Source organism: Protopterus annectens, chromosome 7.part0, assembly GCF_019279795.1.
Source record: "Protopterus annectens isolate FY-2018-M chromosome 7.part0, PAN1.0, whole genome shotgun sequence".
In the NCBI taxonomy this organism is placed as follows: domain Eukaryota; kingdom Metazoa; phylum Chordata; order Ceratodontiformes; family Protopteridae; genus Protopterus; species Protopterus annectens.
The window spans coordinates 1087131538-1087154867 of record NC_056739.1 but is presented as its reverse complement, the minus strand read 5'-3'; the positions used below and the strand labels follow the sequence as shown (position 1 = coordinate 1087154867).

The following is a 23330-nucleotide window of genomic DNA, read 5'->3' as shown; positions in this document are numbered from 1 at the left end:
GTCTGGTTGCAGGAGAGGGAGAAGGGCCTGCAGGGCTAGTTGAACTGCAGTCATCTCCCTTACACTGATGTGTTTTCTCAGGAGGGATGGTTGCCAAAGGGCGTGCACCTTGAGGCCATTCAAGGTAGCGCCCCAGCCCAGATCTAAGGCATCTGTGTGCGTGCATCGAGTTGGTGTGGTGGGTTAGAGGGGCAGGCCTGGGTTCAGTTGTATCTGTTGAATCCACCACTTCAATTCTGTTTTTAAGCATGGCAGGAAGGGTATCTGGTAGTTTAGTGGGTGACTGTGTTGGGACCACACATTCTTTAGATACCACTGTAACTTCCTCATGTGCATCCTGGCTAGTGGCAGCATAGGTATGGTGGCTGCCATAAGGCCCAGTAGGCGCATGAAATGCCTGGCTGACAAGTGGTCAACCAAGAGGAGGTCTTGAAACTGGTTGATCAGGGAAGTTACCTTGTCCTGAGGGAGGAAAACCTTTATTAGATCTACCTGTATCCTGCATCCCAGGAAGGTTTTGCCCCAGACTGGAGAGCCGGATGATTTTGTGAGGTTGAGTGTGAATCCCAACCCCTGGAACACAGACATGGAGAACAACAGATGATTTTTGAGGGTGTCTTCTCCTGCAAGGATCAGAATGTCATCCAGGTAGGGGTAGATTTGAATGCACTCGGTCCTGCAGTGGGCTATGGCTGGGGCTAGGCACTTGGTGAAGACCTTTGGTGCAGTGGATAAACCAAAGGGCAAGGCAGTAAACTGAAAATGGGAACAGGGTCCAGCAAAATGTAGGTACTTCCTGTGGTTTTGATGTATGGGAAAGTGGAGGTAAGCCTCCTTCAAGTCCAAAGTGGCCATGAAAGCCTTGTGTGGCAATAGTGGAATCAAGTTCTGCAGGGATAGCATTCTAAAGTAAGAGACTTTCAGAAAGATGTTTTAGAAGGATAAATCCAAGATCGGCCTCCATGGGCCGTCCTTTTTTGGTTCCAGGAATAACCTGGAGTAGAAACCTTTTCCTTCTTGGCCTGGCGGGACAGGTTCTATGGTTGCCCTAAGCTAGAAGGTCCTGGATAATGTGAGAAATAAGGTGAAGTTGGTTCTTGGGTGGAAAGGGAATGCCCTGTGGTAAGGGTTTTTCCTGCCAAGACAGGAAATATCCTTTTTCCACTGTTGCCAGGACCAAATGATCTGAAGTGACTTCTTTCCAGAGAGGTGGGATGAGAGGGGAAGGTGTTTGAGGCAGTCATGCATTATCATTTCGGTCCTGCAAGGGCTGCCTGTTGGTGGGCTGAGAAGGAGCTGTCCTAAAGGACTGTCTCCTGGTCCCTTTTCTATGTCTGGAAGATGAAGAGGTAAGCTCAGGAAGGGGTTTCTTCTGATGAAGGAGGTCTTTGCAGGATAATTTCTATAAAATTTTGGTACTGGAGAGACCAGCAAGTGTTTTATATCTTGGAGTTGTTTGCTCTTCTCCTGTCGGTTCTTAAACATGTCTGTCGACCATTTCCCAAACAGGAGGTTGTTATCAAGGGGTGCATCCAAAACTTTAGATTTAAAGTCTTCAGGCAGTGGCTGAAGCCTAAGCCATGACTATCTACGTAGCACAGATACAGATGCAGATGCAGCAGATCTAGCAGAGGCATCTGCTGTATCATAACTGCATTTTATAGAATGCCTCCCAACCTGAGATGCCAGGGACAGTTTTGATCCCATTTCTGTCTTGTTAGGGGAGTCAGGCTCGAAGAACAGTAGGGATGAAGCCTGTGTTACCAAACCTAAGGCATATTTCACCATATGGGTCTGGTAGTTAATTGCCCTAAATGCTAGAGTGGAAGAGGTATATGGTTTCTCGCCTAGCCTGTCCATTACCTTGCTATCCTTGTTTGAAGGCAGTCGTGACTGTTTGTCTGGGGCCACTGCTATCACAGCGGGGTCCACCAAAGAGGCTTTACCAGAAATTTGTAGTCGTCAGGGACCTTACAGAAACCAATCAGGTCTCTTGGGAGCAGGTGGTTGAGAGGCAGGGTTTTTGAGACTAATGCGAATGCATCTAGGTATGCAGGAATCACTGGAGGGATGTCTAATGGGGATGGTGATTCAACCTGGAGCAGCTCAAAATACCTCTTTTAAATTTTTGTCATCTGGGTTGTATCCCATTTAAAATGCAACCTCATTTTTGTGACAGTCTCTCCAAATGTAATGTCCTGGGGGTGTCTCCCTCTATGGAATCCTCATCTGGGGAGTAGTATTTCGAGTGGGAAGCTATATGGGGTGAGTAAGTAACTGACTCATCTGAGGAAGAGGAGAAAGCTTCTTTCTCCAGCAAAGACTGTGACGAGCACTGCCAGTCTGATTGTTTCTCCGAAGGAGCAGACAAATGCTTAGTCTTTTGTCTCCTTTTTAAAGGAGTTGATTTAGTAGAAACTGTGGGCCTAGTCTCAGGGATCTGGCCTAAAGAGGACAAATCAGAATCCTGGATCATGGAAGGTTGTCTGGTGGAGCTTGGTCCCCTCTCGACTTTGACAATACCCGACATCGGGATAACCTCCATGGACGTGCCTACTGGTACTTCAGAAGCGGCTTCCTCAAAGGCAGTCGCAGAAGTAGTCAGTTCTAGCAGACATCCCTCAACCCCTATATTGGCAGTTAGCGGGGAGTCCAATGACGGATGGGCAGAAGTGGTAGGCCTTGAAACTTTGGCCTTCTTTCTTGACAGTTCCACCTTGACGGCCGACTCAGGATCCATTCTTAATGCTAGCTTCTTAAGCCTCTGGTTCTCAAGATCTACATTGAGGGCAGATGGCTTCTTCTCTGAGTTTTTGGAACAAAATGACTGAGATGGACAGTACAGGAGTTAATCATGTTCCCAGCCAACACAGAACAGATCAAGATCAGTGTGGTGTGTAGAATTTGGCTTCATTCCCGCATTCCATTTTTCCTTCCTAGGCAACATGAGCTAAGAACAGGCAACAAACTAAAGCTAAAAAAAAAAAAAAAAAGAATTAATGGGTGGGTAACTTAATTAGAAGTGATAATCGGCGGAAGTTTCAAGTGATCGAGATCGATCCGTGATGTGCCGGCAGAAAAATGGCAGAAAAATTCTGAGGTCTGTGCTGGTTTACATCACTTTTTTTTGGCCCCTGGTGGCCCTGCCCACACGCTTGCCACACCAGCCACAGCAGAGGTGGAGGAGCCGAACAGAGTGGGATATCAGCCGGAGTGGTGGAGGACATCAGAATAGAACTTCATGAAATCAGAATTATGAGATTTTTTCCATGGAAATTAGGCAGGCCAGGTCATGGCTGAAAAGGGCTGTTCATTTAGCTTATCTACCTGATTACTAAACAAATAAACAGCATTATGAACTGTAATTTGACCCAAGTCATCATCACCATCATCATTCTTGCACCAAAAGGCCATCAAATAAAAAAAACATCAATTCAAGAAGAATAAAAGCAACATAAAGGAAAGGGTAAGTGTTTGCAGAAGACAGAATGAGAGTTCAACAGTCGCTAATACAGGAAGGGCTGTCATTAATTATACAAAACAAAGCATGTCTCTTTCATTGTATCTGTATAATACAGCCATCAAAGCAAAACAGTGCAACACAGATGAAAAATAGTCTGCTAAGGTCTCAGTCACCAGCAGCCAAATCCCTCACCAGCATTCTCTAGTCCTTCCACATGGCTGCCTCTGCCTTGATTAATTCCTCCATCACCATCTACAGGCATGTTTGCAGTAAATTAATCAATGTAAAGCAATGCCCCCTCCACCCACTAAGAACGCAAAATGCTTTCAGTACACAATAATGAACACTAGCATCTGACTGACTGTCTTCCTTAAGCTGTACTTCACTGAAGCACACTAATTTTGACAGCTAATTTCTCAGTTACTAATAATGAAGTCTAAGCACTTTACTTACAAAGATTACATGAAGTATACTGTATCGAATATCCACAATGTAAAATAAAAGCACTGCTTTCAACTATTTACATTCTACTTCCTATGTTAAGACACTCCTCCTTACTTTTGTTTTTGTAACACTAAGCAGTAATGGTCACAATCTGAAGAAATACGTTTAATCCTGAAGCCCCTTCAAGTGTTCCTCCCCAGTACTTTTAAAAAGTTGTATGCAGCAACTACGATACTGTTCAACTTACCTTCATGCTGGGTTTCTACTCTCAGTGGTACAGAGCTCTCACCAGGACCATGTCTGTTACGTGCCACAACTCTGAAGACATACTTTGTTTCAGGCATGAGGTTTTGGATGGTTACTTGTACCTCTCCTGGTTGACTTGTATTTTCAACACGTTCCCTTGAAGGTTAAAAGAAAAAGAATCAGCAGTTAAGATTCCTTTTAACTCTTTGACAACCTATTATGAATGTGCAATCACAAATTAAAACTTGCTGTTACGTTGCTGAAATGTTAACTATTACAATAAAGGTCTTTATGGCACTTGCACCCAATAATCTAGGAAAATATACAGTATAGCACACACTGTTTAAATCTCCATGAGTAAAATTAAACGTTATACACCAATGCAAATTCAGATGAGCAAATGGGGACAGGGGTAATGCTACTACAAAACACACATCTCCAGACTGGTAATCCAATAAAGTCCTGTCAATTTAATGCAATAATCTATAGCTCAAAACTCAGCAGTGAGCTACTGCACCAAGGAAGCAAGTCCTTCAGGAACACAACACTTGCACTATTCTGTTAAACACAGAAACGTCATAATTACAGTGGTAGATGTGTAGCACCTTTGCTTGAACTGGGTTGGGGGTGCAGAAAATGTACTGAATTTAGCAAATCATGAGACAAGCACAAAAGGTCATATGGGTAAAAGAGGAGCACCTAGGAATGAGTTGAATGCAATGGCAGCTACTGTCACCAGCTTAGAAGAACAAAGCCTACATCTCCTCATCTAATAATGCTGACTGTCTGCACATTTCTGCTTGCTTCTGGTGGATCAGCAGACTGGGACACCCCTTCCCTCCCTAGCATGGATTTAACAGGTGTTAGCTGCTCACCCAAACTCTCTTACCACTTGTTTCCTCCAATACCTGAAATGCTACACAAACAGGTAATCTGGGTTGTAGTCAGGACTTTAGCCCTCTTTGCCACAGAGCTAGGATGGGATATTTTAAAGATTCCCATAGACCCCCCCCCCCCACTCCTCATGATTACTAAAACTACTTGTAAGCATTAAAAAGGTGGAAGTTAGATTCTGATGGTGTTTCTACTTTCTTGCACAAAATTGATCCCATCACATCTACATTACTTTCCAATGAAGCAAAATATGTGGAACATTACAGAAACTAAAAGTGCCGATTTACAAGGAAATGCTTTGAATGACTTGTGCACTAAAGATCAAAGAAATCATACTTGGTAATGGTGAAAAGGCTGGCTCCTGCTGCCATCCACTGCAATACAGATGGTAGGGTGAGTGAGCTACCTGCTTCCTATGATGACACTTTTATATACAGGGTGCTCAAAAGGCTCTAAAACAAAGCGTTGCCTCACTTTAAAATATTTACTAGATAACGGCAGTATAACGGTCTACTTCAATACCATAGAAATTGACTCTCCTGGTCATCACATATACATGTAACCATAAATTGGTTTTAAAAACCTTCATTCTGCCCCTACAGATACAATTATGGCTATCCAGGATGAGGTCAAGTTTGCTTAACCGAATGCAAAGCTAAGTTAAATTCTTTGAGTTGTCTGACAATGTATTATTCCAGTGTTTGTCATCTAGCTGAAATCACTTAAGCTGTAAAGATCACTCAAAATAAACCAAATGGAACAGAAATTGAAATCAGAACTAAAAGTTCACCAGGTAATGGAAGCTGCCTCTACAGCTAAATGAGTTTACAGATGACCACTGAGAAATCTGCCTAATAGAAGGACTCATGTTGGAGACTTCCATTGCATTGTGGGAAAAGGAAAATGCCCTATCTCCTGAAACTGAAAAAGACTCTATAGTTTGCTTGTAGCACGCTAGTAGGATATACAACCTTCAGTAGCACACAGAATAAATAATGCAGCGTTCTGTGTGACCATTTTTCATAGATTTACCCAAACATATACAAATACTTGCTTTCCCATCACGTGTCACAGAAGTGTTTTTTCGTGGATGCTGTTAATTCCACTAAAGTTTCATAGAACAGGCAACATTTAAAGATAAGCAGCATGAAAAAGCTAATTCAAAAGACAATTCTGCATGACAAACGTTAGCAGACACTGTTGCAGCTCTACTCCTTTTGCTTCTGAAAGCACCAATACTGGAAAAATTACATTTAAAAATCAGAGGTTATTACTTCTGGAATTAAAATGAAAGTTGCGTACTTACCAGAATGCTAAATTCTTTCATCCCAGTCAGTCCAATATGACATATGGGTCCTCCAGCCTCCACAGATCCAATCCAGTTGATTTAGTGCTCCAGCTTCGAGCCCTTACAAACTCTTCCATTCCCTTACACCCATAATGGCATACTCTCCCCTGACTCAGACTGGGTTTGGCACCTGAACCTACAGTGCACACTTGCACTGCCTTTGATCTAGGAAGAAGGGTCCTACAGACCAAAAGGGGGTAAGAAGGGCAAGTTGTTGTATCAGATGAACTTGGATGAAAGGCTCCATCATTACAAATACACAACTTTCATATCCTACTCATCCAGTTTGTCCAAATCAGACATATGGGTCAGAATCCCCAAATGTGTAATTCCTGGGTAGCCTCAAGACAGGAGACTTTCAGGAAGGAAGGTAAAGGATGCTCTGGCCAAGGAAATACATTCTAACTTGTAATATTTAACAAAGGTGTGAGTAGGGGATCATGTAACAACTTGACAAATGTCATCCATGGAAAGAGCTACAAAGAATGCTGTAGTGTAGATGAAAGAGATACAATTACATAACCAACTAGATAAGGAAATCTTAGAAACCCTCTTCCCCAGTTTATTCTGGGCATAGAACAGAAACAGCTGCTCATCATTTCTGAAGGGAGCTGTTCTGTGGAGAAAGTGACAGTTATTTATATAGCTCCAAGGTATGCAAAATGCATTCTCCTCTATTTTGGAAGCTTGACAACACTGGATGATGTATGGGTTTGTGAGAGGTTGGTCTTGGGAGTCACTTTGAGAACCAATATTCCCCTTTATTCCAAATGTAACCCTTACTGCTGTGAAACACAGTGCAAGTAGGAACAGAGCAGAGGGCACACAGTTCTGAAATCCTCTTAGCTGAAGTCATAACCACTAAAGGGATAAAGCTCCTTTCCTGAAAAACTAACTCTGCATACGCTACTGTCTCAAATGGAGGCTTGGATAATGCTTCCAAAACAAAATCTAAGACCCATGAAGGAGTGTGACCCTTTAAGGGTGCCTAAAATTGGAAGGTACCTTTAAGAAAAGCTTTACATAACAAGCCAGTGAAGAGTCCTGAAAGCCAATATGAAAGGACAAAATAGTTGCCAACTGTAATTTGATGGTGGAGAATCTAGGAACAGAAGAAAACAAGGAGGAAAAAAAAGTAGTACATTTCCATCTTAAGGGAAAAAGGATTTTATACTCAGATTCGACCCGTATAGCAAATCTTTTCCATTTACTGTGACAGACTCGACACTTGAGGACTTCTGGGAAGCTGTGAGGATGGGGCCCATGTCAGAAGGGGGAGACGTATCCTTTGCCATCACAGAAACTGGAGAAACCAAAAGGTTAACTCCACGTTTGAAATGTCCAGATGAGGCTCCCTGAAGGGGTCGTCAATGAGATCCAGCAGTGGATCGACAAACAAAAAGGGCTCCTTCAGGTAAGGTTTGAAGAGAGGGGACTATATCTACATAGGATAAAAAACAGGCTATGAGGATGACTGCAGCCTTGCATTGAATTGCTTTCTGTATGAACCTGGTCATGAGTGGAACCAGGGGATACATGTAAAGTACCCCTGGAGGCCAACAATGGGACAAAGCGTCCCCTGGGGTTCTGTCCCCATGAGGAAGAATGACAAAATGACTGCTGCACTTGGTGTTCCAGGAAGTCATAAATAGGTTGCTGCAGGGTGTGCCCCAGCAACTGAAAATCTCCTTGGCAATTGCTGGATTCAGGGATCACTCATCGGAGTTTTCTGCTGAGCCTGTCCACTAGATAGCTAAACCTTCCTGGAATGCATGTTGCCACTGGAACCTGGTGTGAGGCCAATGTCAATTGCCACACACTCATGGCTTGCTACAAATTGGACAGATCTAGATTCCCAAAAGACAGATTGGCTGCCATACTGACATTCATTAGGTGAACACCTTGGAGGCTGAGATGAAACCGAAAGGCAGGGCTCTGAATTGGTAATGACTGGCTTTTACGGGGAAATACAGAAATTGCCTGTGAAGCTGAGCATCCCGGAGATCTATGCAGCACATCTAGTCATGTTTTTGAACACATGGAAGAATTGACTACACCAAGAACATTTGGAAGAGAGTTGTTTAGGAAATTTATGTCCAGAATGGGACAGAGGTCCTCTGTTTTCTTTGGAACCAAAAAGAATCATGAATAAAATGCTCACCTGATCTGGTCTGGTGGGACATCCTAGAAGGCTCTCTTTTGTAGAACAGTATGAACCTCTTGCAGAGCAGCCTTTGCCTGACTCTCTGGGATTATCCAGAAATGGAAGAGAATGGGGAAGCTTCCAAAAATGGAATACAATAGCCTCTGCATATGATCCTTCTTACACACTTGTCTTATGTGGTGAACCATGAGTGTGGGCAGAGGAAACCTGTCCCCTGACTGCCTCCAGAGTGGAGCAGTCAGACAACTCTTAAAGGATTCTGTGGGCACATGTTGCAAAACGGCCTGCAAAAGCCCTGGTTCTGTGGACCATCCCAGCCTATGGGCTTGCGTCCACTGAAGTGGCCTCCTCTGCCCTGGCCACCTCTGTCAGAAGACGAGTCATACTGATGCATGGGCTTTTGAAACGAGGCCCCTTTTGGTTCCTGTTAAATGGGAGCCGAGATGTCTTGAATTTTACTTCTACACTTGAGTCTTCCCATCCTGCTTGCTCTTCTGCATCTTGGTTGCTAATGTTGGACATTATTGACAGAGTGGCTTTTAGCTGTTTCTGTAACTCTGGTGTAATGAGATTCTTCAGAGTGGATAACAATTTCTGAACAAGATTTGTCTGGAAACTTGCCATATAAGTAGTGGGCTTCACAGCCTGAATGATAAAGCCACAAGCGTATACCCACTTCTCCTGTCTAGCTACTGCCTGATGTTTCTTGTTGGGTGGATAGATAAAGCACATGTCTTCAAACAATTATTTCTCAGTGGCTGCTGCAATTATTATGGAGTCTAAAGGAGGTGTTTTTGCCCAGAAAGGTTTATCTTTGGGAGGGTGAAGAATTTTATCAGACTTCCTTGAAAATGATTTGCAGGTGTCAAGTTTTTGACAAGACTTTCTCACAGCCAACTCAAATAACTATTCATCAGGAGGAACCACCAGAATATATGAGCCATTCTGCATGCCTCAAACAATAATGCCTCACCATGAGAGGGAGGTTCAGTGGGCCAAGGTCCCCTCTGTCACATCAACTCCAGGATCTCCCTGAAAGAAGTGTCCTTAGGAGGGGACTGTGGGGAACATTCTCCATCATCTGAGTTGGTATCTGAAGTAACAGACTTTGTTGGTGAGTCCATATGCTTTCTCTTAAATGCCTTCTTTTTAGGTGGTCAGGGGATTAGGCTTCTGAGTCCATAGAGGGCACTCTGCACCAGGGCAGGATGTTTGGAGTCAACTAATGAACCTAACTGGAGAATACCTTTACAGAAGGTAACACAATTAAGTAAGGGTAAATGGGGAACCACGGTTGCTGAAGACTTTAGGAAATGATCTCCAACACCCAGAAGTCCGCACAAACCTCCAGGGGATCCGAAGACACTACACCTGGGGTCAGATCCAATTCTCTAAGAGAAGAGTATGAAATGGAAGCAGGAAATCCTCAGGTCCACCTGCATGGCTGGCAAAGAGGAGGGACTGGACCCAAAGCTTCAAAGGTAGACATCTATGAGCGAACCAAATGAGGCATCCACGAGTCCTCTACTCTGAGACTGCAACAGTCAATCTGGCAAGGTCTGAGCCAGCTGAATTGGATCTAAAAACCTTAGAGCAATGAAGCATGTACCAAAGGTTCTCTGGCCACAGGATCCAGTTGACAATATGATTCGAAGGAACAGGAACTGAAGTATGGACCAGTGAGGGTACCTGGATAGGGGTAAAGTTGATGGACCCAACCTTGCATAGCATCCAAGGCCTTCTTACAATTTCAGAAAATCTGTTAATATCTGTACTATGCACACAAATCAAAGTACCTTTTAACACCATTGTTAAAATATTACTTAAAACAGGCAAACACACATGAATATAAAAGAAAACAGACCATATTAACATGCTTCCAGTTACGTACGTTATACATCAAGTGTTCTATTTTTAATCCAACTTCCAGTTCTTTTCTCTCTGTTACAATATGCAATACTTCAAACACAGCTGGCTTAGACTTTGATTTAAATTTTCCAGTAATTGCTTTTCTGGCAGCCATCAGAATGAAACTTAACATGAGGTTACTATATCCAGGCAATTCAGATCCTGTGTCTCAGTTCAAAAGAATCATTTCCTTAGTTTCACCAATTTACTCGCCCAGTATTTCTGGCAGGGCACTCTGTAGAGGAATTTTTAAATCTGCCAACTCATTTGTTTTTGTGTCTTTCGGCTTTTCCCGGTTAGGGGTCACCACAGCGGAACTCCGGTCTGCTAATGATTGGCAGTAGATTTTTACGTGCCGAGTTGCCGGCCCTGACGTACAACCTTCAACGAAGGTACGCCCATTCACGCATGTCTCTACACAGAAGACACTCTAGCTGAGAATCGAACAGGATGTCTTACTGTGAGGCGACAATGCTACCGCAGCACCACCACCACAGTAAATCTGCCAACTCATTACATTCCCAAAATATATTTTCTTATTTACCTCTTTCTTACCCATCACACCTCCAACATTTGCCATTTTCTGAAGTCTGCTTGGGGTATAAAAATACCCATGAAAACACTTCCAAGAAAAAATCCTAAACCTTTTGGTCTTTGTTGCATACTTGGAAGCCAAACATATGTTCTCTCATTGTTCCCTTGTAAATTATTTATCCAACATCTCTTCCCAATCTTTTCTAACCTCCTCTGATTAATTCTTATAGTTATCATGCAATGTCTTATATTCCATACTAATTATCCCATTTTTAACAGCAGCTTCTGTTTTAGATTTTACTAAATACTTGACCAGAGCAGGTCTTTCACTTAAGATTCCTCTATCCCTTTTCTCTTTGCTTATACTCTGATATCAGTCCCTGGTAGGGAAAGCAGTCTCTAGACTGCAGCCAAACTTCTTGGCTTCATCCCAATCAATTACGTTTCCCTCTCTAGTTATTTGCTCTTAGTACTTTGGTTCCTTTGCCAGTTTTCTCCAGTAAATTCCAGCCTCTTTTTGCCTATTTTCTGTACCCCTACTTGCAGTCATTGCTATTACTAAAATCTCCTTTCTCTGTTCTAATGATGGTTTAGTTCTTAGAAAACTTTCTGCTAATTTATAATATTATGTATGGTGGTTATTATTTCCTTAAGGATCTTCTTCTTTCGGCTTTTCCCGGTTAGGGGTCGCCACAGTGGATCACCTGTCCGCTCATGACTGGCAGTGGAGTTTTAGTGTCGAGTTGCCAGCCCAGCGCCCAACCTTCCACAGAAGGCACACACACGCACACACTCATGCCTAGGGCCAATTTAGGTATCCAATCCACCTACAGCATGTCTTTGGGATGTGGGAGGAAACCGGAACACCCGGAGGAAACCCACGCGACCACAGGGAGGACATGCAGATTCCACACAGAAGGCATCCCAGCCAAGGATTGAACCGGAGAACCTCTTGCTGTGAGGCCACAACACTAACCGCTGCACCACTGTGGCTGCCCAGTTATTATTTCCTTAAGGATCTGTATCCAAAATTCCACACTCTACCTATTTCTTGAATTTTCCCCCCGGATTCATCATCCCTTTCCACTTTGAATTATAACCTTCCACTTGTGTTACGTACATGACCCTTTACTGTGTAGCTCTAAAACATCCCTTTAAATCAGTTAAACCTAAACCACCTTATTCAGTTGGTAAGATGAACTTATCGCACTCAACTCTTGCCCTCTTCACCTCTCAAATAAATTACATCAATTCTGTACATTTCCTCTGGCTGATAAAATATATATAAAACTAAATAGACTAAAATAGTTTCACTGCTTGTATCTTTGTATCCATAATCAGGAGTTTCCATTTTTTTTTTGTGTTTGTAATATGTTTTGCTTAGTTTCTTCCCCACAACTTTTTAGCTGTCATAACAGAAGGCTTTTTAATCGATACTCCTATATAAACGTCATCTTATCGTGTCCCCATAAATACGGGTACTGTTGAACCAATTCTTGTGTGGGTACATAATTTACAGCTACAGCCTTTATCTTCATTAATTCTGTATCCTGAAAAGACATGAAACTGACTCAAATTGTTCCACAATACTGAGATGTCCTTTTCTAGATTTCTCAGGTAATAAACAGTATCACTTGCAAATAAAGCCATCTTTTCTTGATTACCATACGAATTATATCCTTTAACTTCTGCACCTCTTTTTTTGCCAATGGTTCTAAATACAAAGCAAATAAAGGAGAAAGAGGGCATGCCTGCCTGGTTCCTCTATTCAAACAATTCGAATGCTCGTCTCTGATCCTTCAAATATCCTCCTAGTTAACCTTGTTATAAGAGAGAAAGTAAATGCTTCCACGCTCTGCTCATAAACTCCCAGTTTACTCTGTCAAACACTTTTTCTGTATCAAGACTCACCAACAGCAGCAGTATGTTCATACATTCTGCTTCCCCTTTGGATCATTATTGTTCTATTCATTTTATCAAAATGTTTACCTGCCCTCCACAAAATCACACAGATACATACCTATCAAATTTGGCAGCACTTCTGCCATTCTTTTTGCTAGCATAGACATAGCAACAGTTTATAATCATGGTTTAAAACTGAAATGGATCTATATGAAGCTGGGTCTGAAGGTCTTTACTGTCTTCAGGTATTACAGCCACCATAGCTTTCTTCCAAGACACGGGTGCTTCCCCTCCTTTTAAAACACACGGTTAAACCTTTTATCACTTTCTTCTCTCCTAGCTTTCACATTTCCACAGGAATACCATACATTCCTGGAACCTTTCCTCCATCTAGTTTACATATCACCATTTTTATCTCTTTGTATCTTAAGTTTTAACTGCACAGCCTCATCTACCTCTAACCTAGGCATCAGGTCTTTCCATAACAATTTCCATTTGTGCTCTCGATTCTCTGCTTCATACAACTTTTCATAAAATTTCTGAAATATCTCTAATACCCCATACAAGATCTCCAGCTCCCTATGTTTGGTGTCAACTCTTTTCCACTTTTTCTTATACAACGTGTTAAAAGTTTTTGTGCTGTGGAGTCACTATCAAAAAACAGCTGCTTAACAACAATCTTTCTAAACTCATGCAAATTTATCCAGATACCCCCCCTATTTTCTCTTCAGCACTCTGCAATTGCACCCCTTTCTTGTTCTGTGAAATTTCCTTTATTCTACAGTACTTGAGCATTTGTCAACCCTTCTAAATAATTCGTATTACTTTTTAACCATCTCTTCCTCTTATGTCTGCCCTATTTTAAGCATTTTCTTGTTATCACACTCACATAACTTTTGAAGCAACTTCTGTCTTCCCTAATAATTTTTGAATAATTTCCACTACCCATTCCTTAAATTCCTCTCTTTTTAACAGATAGATGGGAAAGTGTCAGTCTCATTTTTATTTCATTACCTGGCATTTTTATCATAATTTTAATTGGTGTATGACCTGAAAGAGTTACTGGATATGTCATCTCTTTCAATTAAATGCAAATATTCCTGTTAAATATAATTTCCATCTAGTCTAGCCCCATTAGTGTACTTTTGGGAATAATATGCAGTTTCTCTCAGATTTCCTACTACTGAATTCACATCTTCCATACCAAACATTTTCTTAAATTCCTTGAGTAATTTACCTCTTTTGTTATATTTTCCCTTCTAGGTCTCCAAGATAAACCCTCAGTGTTGCTAATCAAGTTCCATTCCTCACCTATAATTAATATTCCCTGTTGAAAGCTGATCATTTCTCCCCAAATTTTCTTAAACGTCATAGCAGTTAGTTTTTGGTAGAATATAAATGTCAGTGTAATCCTCTAATCCTCCCCCCTTGCCAATAGCTCCTTACTACCACAAATCTACCACCATAATCTTTTTCTATCACTACTGGAGCTCTTCTAGCATTTAGTATAATTACTTCTCCCTGATATTCTGCTGAATATCCATCTTGAAATCCATTCTTTGTCAAATTCACACATTTATTTCATGTTTCCTGCAACATTATTTGCACTCTAAATTTTTATATAACATAACCCTATCATCTAACTAAACATTTTAATTTCAAAATACATTTAATCAAACACAAGTCATTAATTCCAGGGAAATGATGAGTATTAAGAGAGATCTGCCAATAAAGTTCAAGTTCTTCTAATTTTAGAGGGGCCAGACCATCTCAAATATCTTGTTTGACATGATCAATAATTATATGATTACTAGGTGGTTTTGTCTTTCTGATATTACAAATGTACCACATTAGTTACAGGTGCATTATGCGAGTTTGTTTCCACATGAATTTATTTAATGAGTACCCTGGGTTTAGATTTATTCTTTATCTTTACCCACCCCTTAGTTCTTTGAGGTTAATATAGAGTTGAGTGACAGCTGTTAGATTTAACTTGTACATATTGTACATTTTATATTTATAGTATACTTTCAGTATATTATTACTCCTTCAGCCTTAGCAATTTGGGTTTAGTATATGAGGTGTGCAATAGTTGATTAATTATTTTACTGTGTGCGTTCCTCTGCGAGCATTCTTTACTTTCTTTATTTTATCTTATGTGCGGTTGTGTGCATACGCATATTTTATGTTGATACACAGCATATACTTTATACATTTTTACACAACATAGGTGCTACGGAGTTTGTGAATGGTGCTTTGTGTTAATTAAATATGCTGTGTATAAGCAGCAGTGTTTTCCTATGCTTTGCATGGGATGAAAAGGGTTAATGGTTCTACAGCTTACGTTACTATAGCGTCTATGCTGATTGGTTAGTTCATCCCCATATGTGTTTTATAAAAGGTGTTTAATTCGTCTTTTATGCATCTGAAGAAGTTTAATCTAAATAAACGAAAAGCGCTTTATGCACTTTTAAATTACTTGGTTGCCGCTCCAGTGTCGTTTTACTCTTTTGATGAATGAATCTTTGTCAGTTTCACTTAGCACAGAACAGAATATATACAACTACATTCAGCTACAAACTTTTCAACTCCTACTGAACATTTGTTAATGGAAAAAAACAAACGAATATCATTGCATATGCAAGAAACTTAGCACTTCACATGACCTTTAGCATTTTGTCATTTTTCAAGCCTAATCGCTTACAAAAACATTTGTTTATAGATTATTAATCCAGTCATTCACCTCTGCAAATCAAATAACTCATCTCAACTCTTCATTAATTATCATTGCAATTTTGCACCCCACCCCAGGGGCCAAAGATCTCTACATATTACCTTAAACTTGCTTTTGTCCAGCCTTTCTTCTCTTATTAAATTGTAAAGCCTTTATTTCTTACAATTAAAAAAGTAATTTACTTTAATATCATTATCACATACAATAAGCACTGAAAAGACTCCCCCACCCACATTTAAAATATCCCTGACCACATACTACACACAACTGTTTAAATATATAACATGCGGTTTATACCAAGAAATGTTTTTTTTACTGATACTAAAACACAAAAAAATTATTTTACGTACAGTTAATTTTTTTCCCTTTTAGTGCCGTCCTAAACATTAATGACAAAGTGGGGTATATACTTTCAGTCCAACAAGTTTGACAAAGTCAACAAAAGTTCAGTCTTTCTCAGTCGCATTTTTCTTACAAAGCTGTAATTTCACAAATGTGAATGATGCTTTATAATCTTACATTTATTTACTAATTTTAGAGCTGCTGGTCGCCTTCTTGTTCAATGCAATCTCTAAACACCAGACTCTGGATCAAGTCCAAGGTACTCCTGACTCCTGTTGTCAACTCTTGCACTTTTTTCGGTCTCTCAAGCATTTTCCTTTGCATCACTGGAAAAGGTTTCATTGGGACCGTTGTCCTTATGAGCTTTATCGTCAGAAGGCTGAGATATAGAGTCCACTTATGTTTAATGGCTCACATTTTGTTAGATAATATTTTGTATTTCCTCTATATCCTGCTCTGCATATAAAATGTCTGATACTCCAATAAAAAAACATTCTGGAGACAGTTGGATACAGCAGCTTGAATCTCACCTATGCATCTCGACATTCCCTGACTACTGGGATTCATGCTTCTCTTCTGCCTGGTATATAGTGAATATTCATTTTCCACAAACACAGTCTCTAATTTTAGTACTTTTCCCTTCTCAACTCTTTCTGCTGGGATGATTGCATCTTTACTAATACATGTCTTGGCTGCTTTCTCATGGCCACGTTTAGAACATACACTCGGACTCATACGTCTCAAATATTCAGATTTTTGCCTCATATTTTATGTCTGTTCTTCATAAAAGTTGTGGTTTTCTGGAAAACCACTGGGATGATCTTAGGACTGAAGTCAATAAATAATGAAATAACTTGAGTTTCAGACTTCAAATCCAATGCATATTAATACAAGTCCTGTTACTCTAGCAACTTTCTAAGTTTATAAGAGCAACATTTACAGTCTGTGTCTGTTTTTAGGCATTTGCCCCCCTATTTTCTCAGGATTTGTCTGGATTTCTTGCACTAACAGGTTGAGTGGTACTGCTCTGTGTTCATTCAATTAACAAATCCTAGTGTGGAATACCATATAGTTGCTTATTTGTTGATATAGCCTTCCTCCCAGTTCCCTCTGGTACAGAAGAAAACCTCAGGTTTTCTCGCTGCATACCATTTTTTTGAAACTACACTTCTTGAGAGGTCTCATACTCGGCCAGCCTTTTCTTCACTTCAGCCTCTGATTTTTACAGTTTTATCAGTTCATCTGAATAGCTAAAGTTTCTTCTATTTTTCCAGCTTTTTGTTATTTAAATCAATATACTCCCTCAACGTTTCACTTAATTTACTCACCTCTGACTACATTTGATTTATTTTTTTACTCTAAATTACTGGAAGCCATCTCTTGTACCAAAGATAAAGCTTGAACTGCTTTTTACTTAAAAGATGTATTCTTTTTGGTCAGTGTTTCCTCTTCACTTTTTCTGTTTGATTTTCTTGCTAGTAACAGAATTTTGCTCAAACTGGCAAAATTACTAGCTCTTTTTTCTCAGTTTACTTTTTACATTAGTAGAGATGAAATTAAGCAGTTGATCAGTGTGCAGCCATCTTGAAAGTCCAAAGTGCCTTATTGTATACATTATCTTCACTTGCAGGGCTGTACATTTTGCCTAGCTATTACTACACCACAGGAACAACTTTTTATTTAGAGCGCTGTACCCATAAAGGAATACAGAAGCCAATTTTCAAAATATGAAAATAAAATACTGCTATCCCTTCCCAAGTATAACAGATTTTGCATTAATAAATGCTACTTGTTCCAAAACCAGTGCCACAAACTGCTAGCCTTCTATATTATTTATGCTGCAAACAATACTGGACTTTGGCAGAGGCTCGCAGGGTTATTCAACACAAAAACTGTCCCTTATTGACATGAATGCAATCTGCGGTGAGGTTCATTTCCCCTCAACCTTGCAGTAAACCCTATTTACATTTCTTGCAATACATCACTAGCCATTCACCTATTTGTATATTCTCAATATGAAGAATGAAGTATCTGGTGCCGACTATTACAAAACAATTTCCTGTATCTGGCACATCGCCTCCTCTTCAGCTTACCTAGTTACAACTTTGCAGTAATTTGGTAGCCTTCTACATAATGGATCTGTAACTCTTTTTCTGAATGGTTAAGACAAGTCTACTTTACATCCCACTCGAGTTTTATTATGCCCTACTCCCTGAGACACGGGTACCTCTGCCAGTCTTGTTTACTGATGCATTTTTTGTGATTAACACCTCTAGCATCCTTTTGTGGCTCTTCCCAAAACAATTAGGGCAGTAACTGCCTTGTTTTACAGATTTTAATCAGCTTTACTGTAAATGAATTAAGAAATACCCTGCTATTCCACTGAGGCAAACAGACAAAGCAAGATCTACGTCATTCACTGCAGTGGAATCAGTGCTCTGCAACAACAAAGCTATTTAGACACATCCCCAGAAATTTGAAAGCACCCTCAATATATGGCATATGAATGCTGTTTTATTACATTGGTATTAGATTTGCTTATATTCTTCCTTATTTTATTCCTGCAAGCCCTGCTGCAATTGTATTAAACAAAGACGCCTGGGAAATTTCATTAACTTCAGAAAAGCCTGGCACCTTAGCATTTGGTTAAAACTCCTGCTGTATTTATTGTCAAAACAATTATTTTGCAATATTCGTGAACTACTTTCACAAAGTTGATTTAATCGCCCCCCCCCCCCCACCTCCACTTCTGAACCACTTTCCACTGTTAATTTATGTTACAATGCCAAAAGCTGCCCTGTCAGCTACTGAAAGAAATAACTAAAGAAATCAGCTGTGTTGCAATAAACACAACTATTACAATCTATTTTTATTTCTACAAGCAATGCGTTAAACCAGACTGACTTATGCAGAGAAGTTACTCAATTTCAAAGTGGGAAATTTCTAAATGTTACACTACTAAATTAACTGCAAATTTTATTTCCACCACCTTGCATTTAAGAAGAATCCAAAATAAACTTGAGACAAAAAGCATGGAAGCTGGTTAAACTGCATTGTTGTAAGCAAAGTATTTTTGTGTAGTACTGTTTTAAGGACACCTAGAAAAAACACACTGATACTTTCTATCAGTCCATCCTCTTACATTCCCAACAGAAATCTCAGCAAGTACACAAGATCACATCTTTGAATAATTCCATCACAGAGCTTTCACTAGATGGAGGAAGTGTCATCTTGGCTGTTCCTTACTATGGCACAACACTCGTCTTTGGTGCACAAGGCTGTGGGCACTCCCACACCACATACATGGATTGCTGACATGGCAGTGCAGCATAAGGGGGATGCTGCATTCATAAGTGTGTCATCCTTTGGATGAGATGTTAAAACTGAGGTGCACATCATCTGAGTTGGTGGTAGCCATGGTGGTGTAAAACATCCCACAGCACCTTTCGAAAAGAGAAAGGGAAAACATTCCCCAGTGCCCTATCCAAATTGCCCCAGAAGTAAAAATACTGCCTTGGGGCTCCCCTGAAAACAGGCACTACCCTAGTGGAACTAACCCAGTTGAAGGATACATAAATAAAATATATATTTGTTTGTGTCGTTCGGCTTCGGGGTCGCCACAGCGGAACTGCGGTCCGCTAATGATTGGCAGTAGATTTTTATGTACTGGCTTGCTGGGCCTAACGCACAACCTTTAACGAAGGAACGCCCATTCACGCATGTCACCACACACAAGACGCTCTAACTGAGAATTGAACAAGCAACGTCTAACTGTGAGGCGACAATGCTACCACAGCACCACCATCACAGTTAAATAAAATATATATTATTATGAAGACAAAAACAGCTTCTTATTACCGGTTTACTTTGCTTTTGTTCCATTACTGCATTATTTCTTACTCTGCATAAAATCCTTTTTTTTGGACAGCAGATCATGAACATAAGAAATATGAATCCACTCAAATTCAAAAAATGAATGAGTTTCAAATCCTGCATCCATGTGCGTCTGTTGGGGGGTAATGCCCTCCTCCTCCCACTGCTGCTACAGTGAGGCCTCACCACTGCAGCTCCTTACATAATATAATCAACTCTGAAGTTGCTGCCTTCAGAGGAAGGAAAATTCAGACCGGATTTAAAATTACTTTTTTTTTTAATTCAAAGTGATGGTCACAAAAGTGGTCATTACAACCAACTGATAGCACTACTTCACTGAACGGTACAGGCAAAAGTCATGGATGAATTTGAATGTGTTGCACCTGTATTAATAGTAATGAAATGCCACTACTATTTAGTAGATCATTTGTTAGAATTAAAAGTTGCACACCTAAAACTAATGCATTTGGAAACTAGGCCCAATCTCAGTAATGTCAGGACTAATGCTGCCAGGTATTTGGCAATGCAGCATCTAAAATTTCCTGAGCTACTAAAATCTCTCCCCTTTTTCTGTACACTTCTGTTTAAATACCATCCCCTCTAGATCCTCTAGGCAAAGCTGGAAAGGAGGGTGCACATTATCATGTATAGTCTTGCTCATCTTGTTCTATCATTATAAGTATACAGCTTTGTACCTGCTATGAAAAGATCCATCCTCAGTACCATTATCAACAGCCATAACCTTGTTTTTCCACTTAGTCTCCTTCAGATGAGCACAGCTGTGATTACAGGGGCCCCAGAGGAAAAAAATCACAAGGAGATCACATCCAGTTTGCAGTGTCTTGGAAACTATCATTCAAGATTGGAATGAAGACGACAACTTGAGAGGTAGCTACTGCTTTACTAGAATGCACCATAGGTGCAGAGGACAAAGATTTATACACTTTTCATAAAAGAACTTAATACACTGATAACAATTTAGCTACGGTACTGTTGAATACTTCACAGCAAGTGTTGTAACCAAAGAATACAAACAACTTAGCCTGGCTCTGTTATGTACAAGTTAAACACGGAGTATGGCCACGATTCAAAGAGCAACTCGGGATCTGGAAAAGCCAGGCAGGGGAGGGTGGGAATAATCATCTGACACTAGCTTACCCATCATGGGAGGATGGATTCTGATCAGTCAACTACCATAATGCAAGTGATGGCTTGCTGGGCAATGAAAAATGGCCAGTATTAGGGACTTGTACTTGCAGACCCCAAGACAGATGTATGCCTTACCTGTCTGGCAGCTAGTTTAGATCATTAAATCTTTCAGTTGCTATGACCTGGTTCATGTAGTCCAGGGATTAATCCCTTCAGCCACTATTTAACTAGACAGTACTCCCAAGTCACCCCTGACGACAAACACTTGGACCGAATTCAGTTTAATTGGTTAATAAATACACAATGAATAGGTGGAAACACAGACATGTGCATGAAGGGCAAAGATCACAGTGGCATTAATGCATCACATTAGACAACAGGAGAGGAGTTAAGGCCTCAATTAGAAACCATCTCACTGCCAGGGTGCCAGTAAAGGCACAAGTTGCTATCATGGCTACCTGAACAGTGACCCTTCGTTCATACTGGTAACTCCCCAAAATGAAGAGGCAAATCCACTCAAGAACAACTGGTGAGTTTTGTTAGTCAATACACAAGGAGATAAAAAAAAATCACCTAGGAAAAAATTATATGAACAGAATCATTTTGATATTCTATCCACATAGACCACACAGAACCCAAGTTGTCTATGGACAATCGTGTAATGCAATATTCCTCTCTATCTGAATAATTAGGGGAAAAAAAAGATTAACTGGCTCATTGAGATTAGATCTGTTGGCTACATGTAGCCCAAAGGATGAGTTTACAAGGATTCTCTGTTCGTAGGAGACCAACTAAGAAGGTTGTGATAAGTCTTGCAATGCAGAAATGCTTCTGCTGCCATAACTACTAAAAGTAATTTTCAGGATAAATACTTCAGCTCTCCTGTAGAAGCTGGCTGAACCAAGGGAAAAGCGAGCCTTTGCAGGACAAATTAAGATCCTGCTGAGGAACAAGATCTTTGATTGGAGGGCTGATAAGGAACGTACCCCTTCAGAACGGCACTGCGCACTATAAGAAAAGGTGAAAGCACAATATGAGCCTCAAAAGAAATTAGAAACAGCACAAAGGTGCACTTCAGTGGGCAGCAGCTGAGCCATATATTTAAAGATGAGATACATAATTTAAAACCGAAGGTGAGAGAGCAGTGAAAAGATCAAGATCCTTTGTGGAAGCCCAAATGGAAGAGCGAATACACTCATTTAAGTTTTCCTAGTAAGTCTTATGTATAGGTGAGAATCTGAACTACCCTGAAGGAGTAGGCAGTCTCACTGGAAGAACTGAGAAAATCAGAATGATCCAGAAAAGAAAAAAGCAAGAATGAGATTTACTGAGTCAAAAAGAGGACTATTAGAATTAATTTAGACTTGTACTGCTTGGCTTTCTGAATGATCCTTGGAATTACAAGATGTGGATGTGTGTACTGGAGTCCTGGGGGCCATTTCTGGTTGACAGCATGCCTGGGATATTCTTCCAGAGGGAGAATGCAGAAAATAATTTGTTGTGCTTGGCATAAGAACTCCATGCTTGCATAGCTAACTATACGCCTGACATAGTTACCCTAACTGAAACATGGTTAAAACCACACTATCTGGACAATCATCCCTCCTGGCTATAATATCCTTATATTAGATCGACCTAAAAGAAAAGGAGGAGGAGTCTCCATACTCTACTCCAATTGTCTCTCCAAAATCAGTCTCACACTAGACTTACCCTCCTTCTCACCAGCTGAACTCCTACTGACCAACTTCAAACTTAACAGTTTCAACACCATAACTGTCGCAGCAATCTATATTCTCCCCTGCAGATAATATTAACATACTTGAGAACATCCTATCTCACCTCTCACATATCATCCACAATTAAATAATTATATTGGGAGATGTAAATATCGATTGGCTTACAATACAAGCTCCCAACACTACTTCCTGTATAAACCTACATGGGTTTGAACAGTTACTCACATCCCCAACCTACATTAATAAATCTCACCTACCTAGCTCTCTTCTTGACTGCATATTGGTCTCCCACCCTCAAATTTATCATAACTCCCGAACCCTTCCAAATGCCCTCAGCGACCACTGCCCTATAACAGTTATCAGACATACTCCCCACCTCATCAAACCTAACAAATTACCACCCGCTCACTTTCTCATTTCTGTCCTAACTCCTTTATTCACCAACTCTCCAAAATTAATTGGTCTTACCTCACCACTCTTCCTTTAGATGAAGCTGTCCACTCATTCAACACTACATTCCTAAACATTCTTAACTCCCTTGCTCCTCTTCGCACAATTAGAATCAAATCTAACAATGCTCCCTGGCTCACTAA

At 40.4% G+C, this 23330-nt stretch overlaps 1 protein-coding gene across 13 annotated transcripts in view; it reads right to left on the bottom strand.

Moving 5' to 3' along the window:
• NEO1 (neogenin 1) overlaps window positions 1–23330 on the bottom strand; it is a 2116015-nt gene that overhangs the window by 590970 nt on the left and 1501715 nt on the right. For all 13 annotated transcript variants that reach the window (XM_044077666.1, XM_044077665.1, XM_044077664.1 and 10 more), the window contains exon 9: window positions 4155–4309. In XM_044077666.1, coding sequence (XP_043933601.1) covers window positions 4155–4309 — 155 coding nt within the window. The remainder of the gene's footprint in view (window positions 1–4154; window positions 4310–23330) is intronic.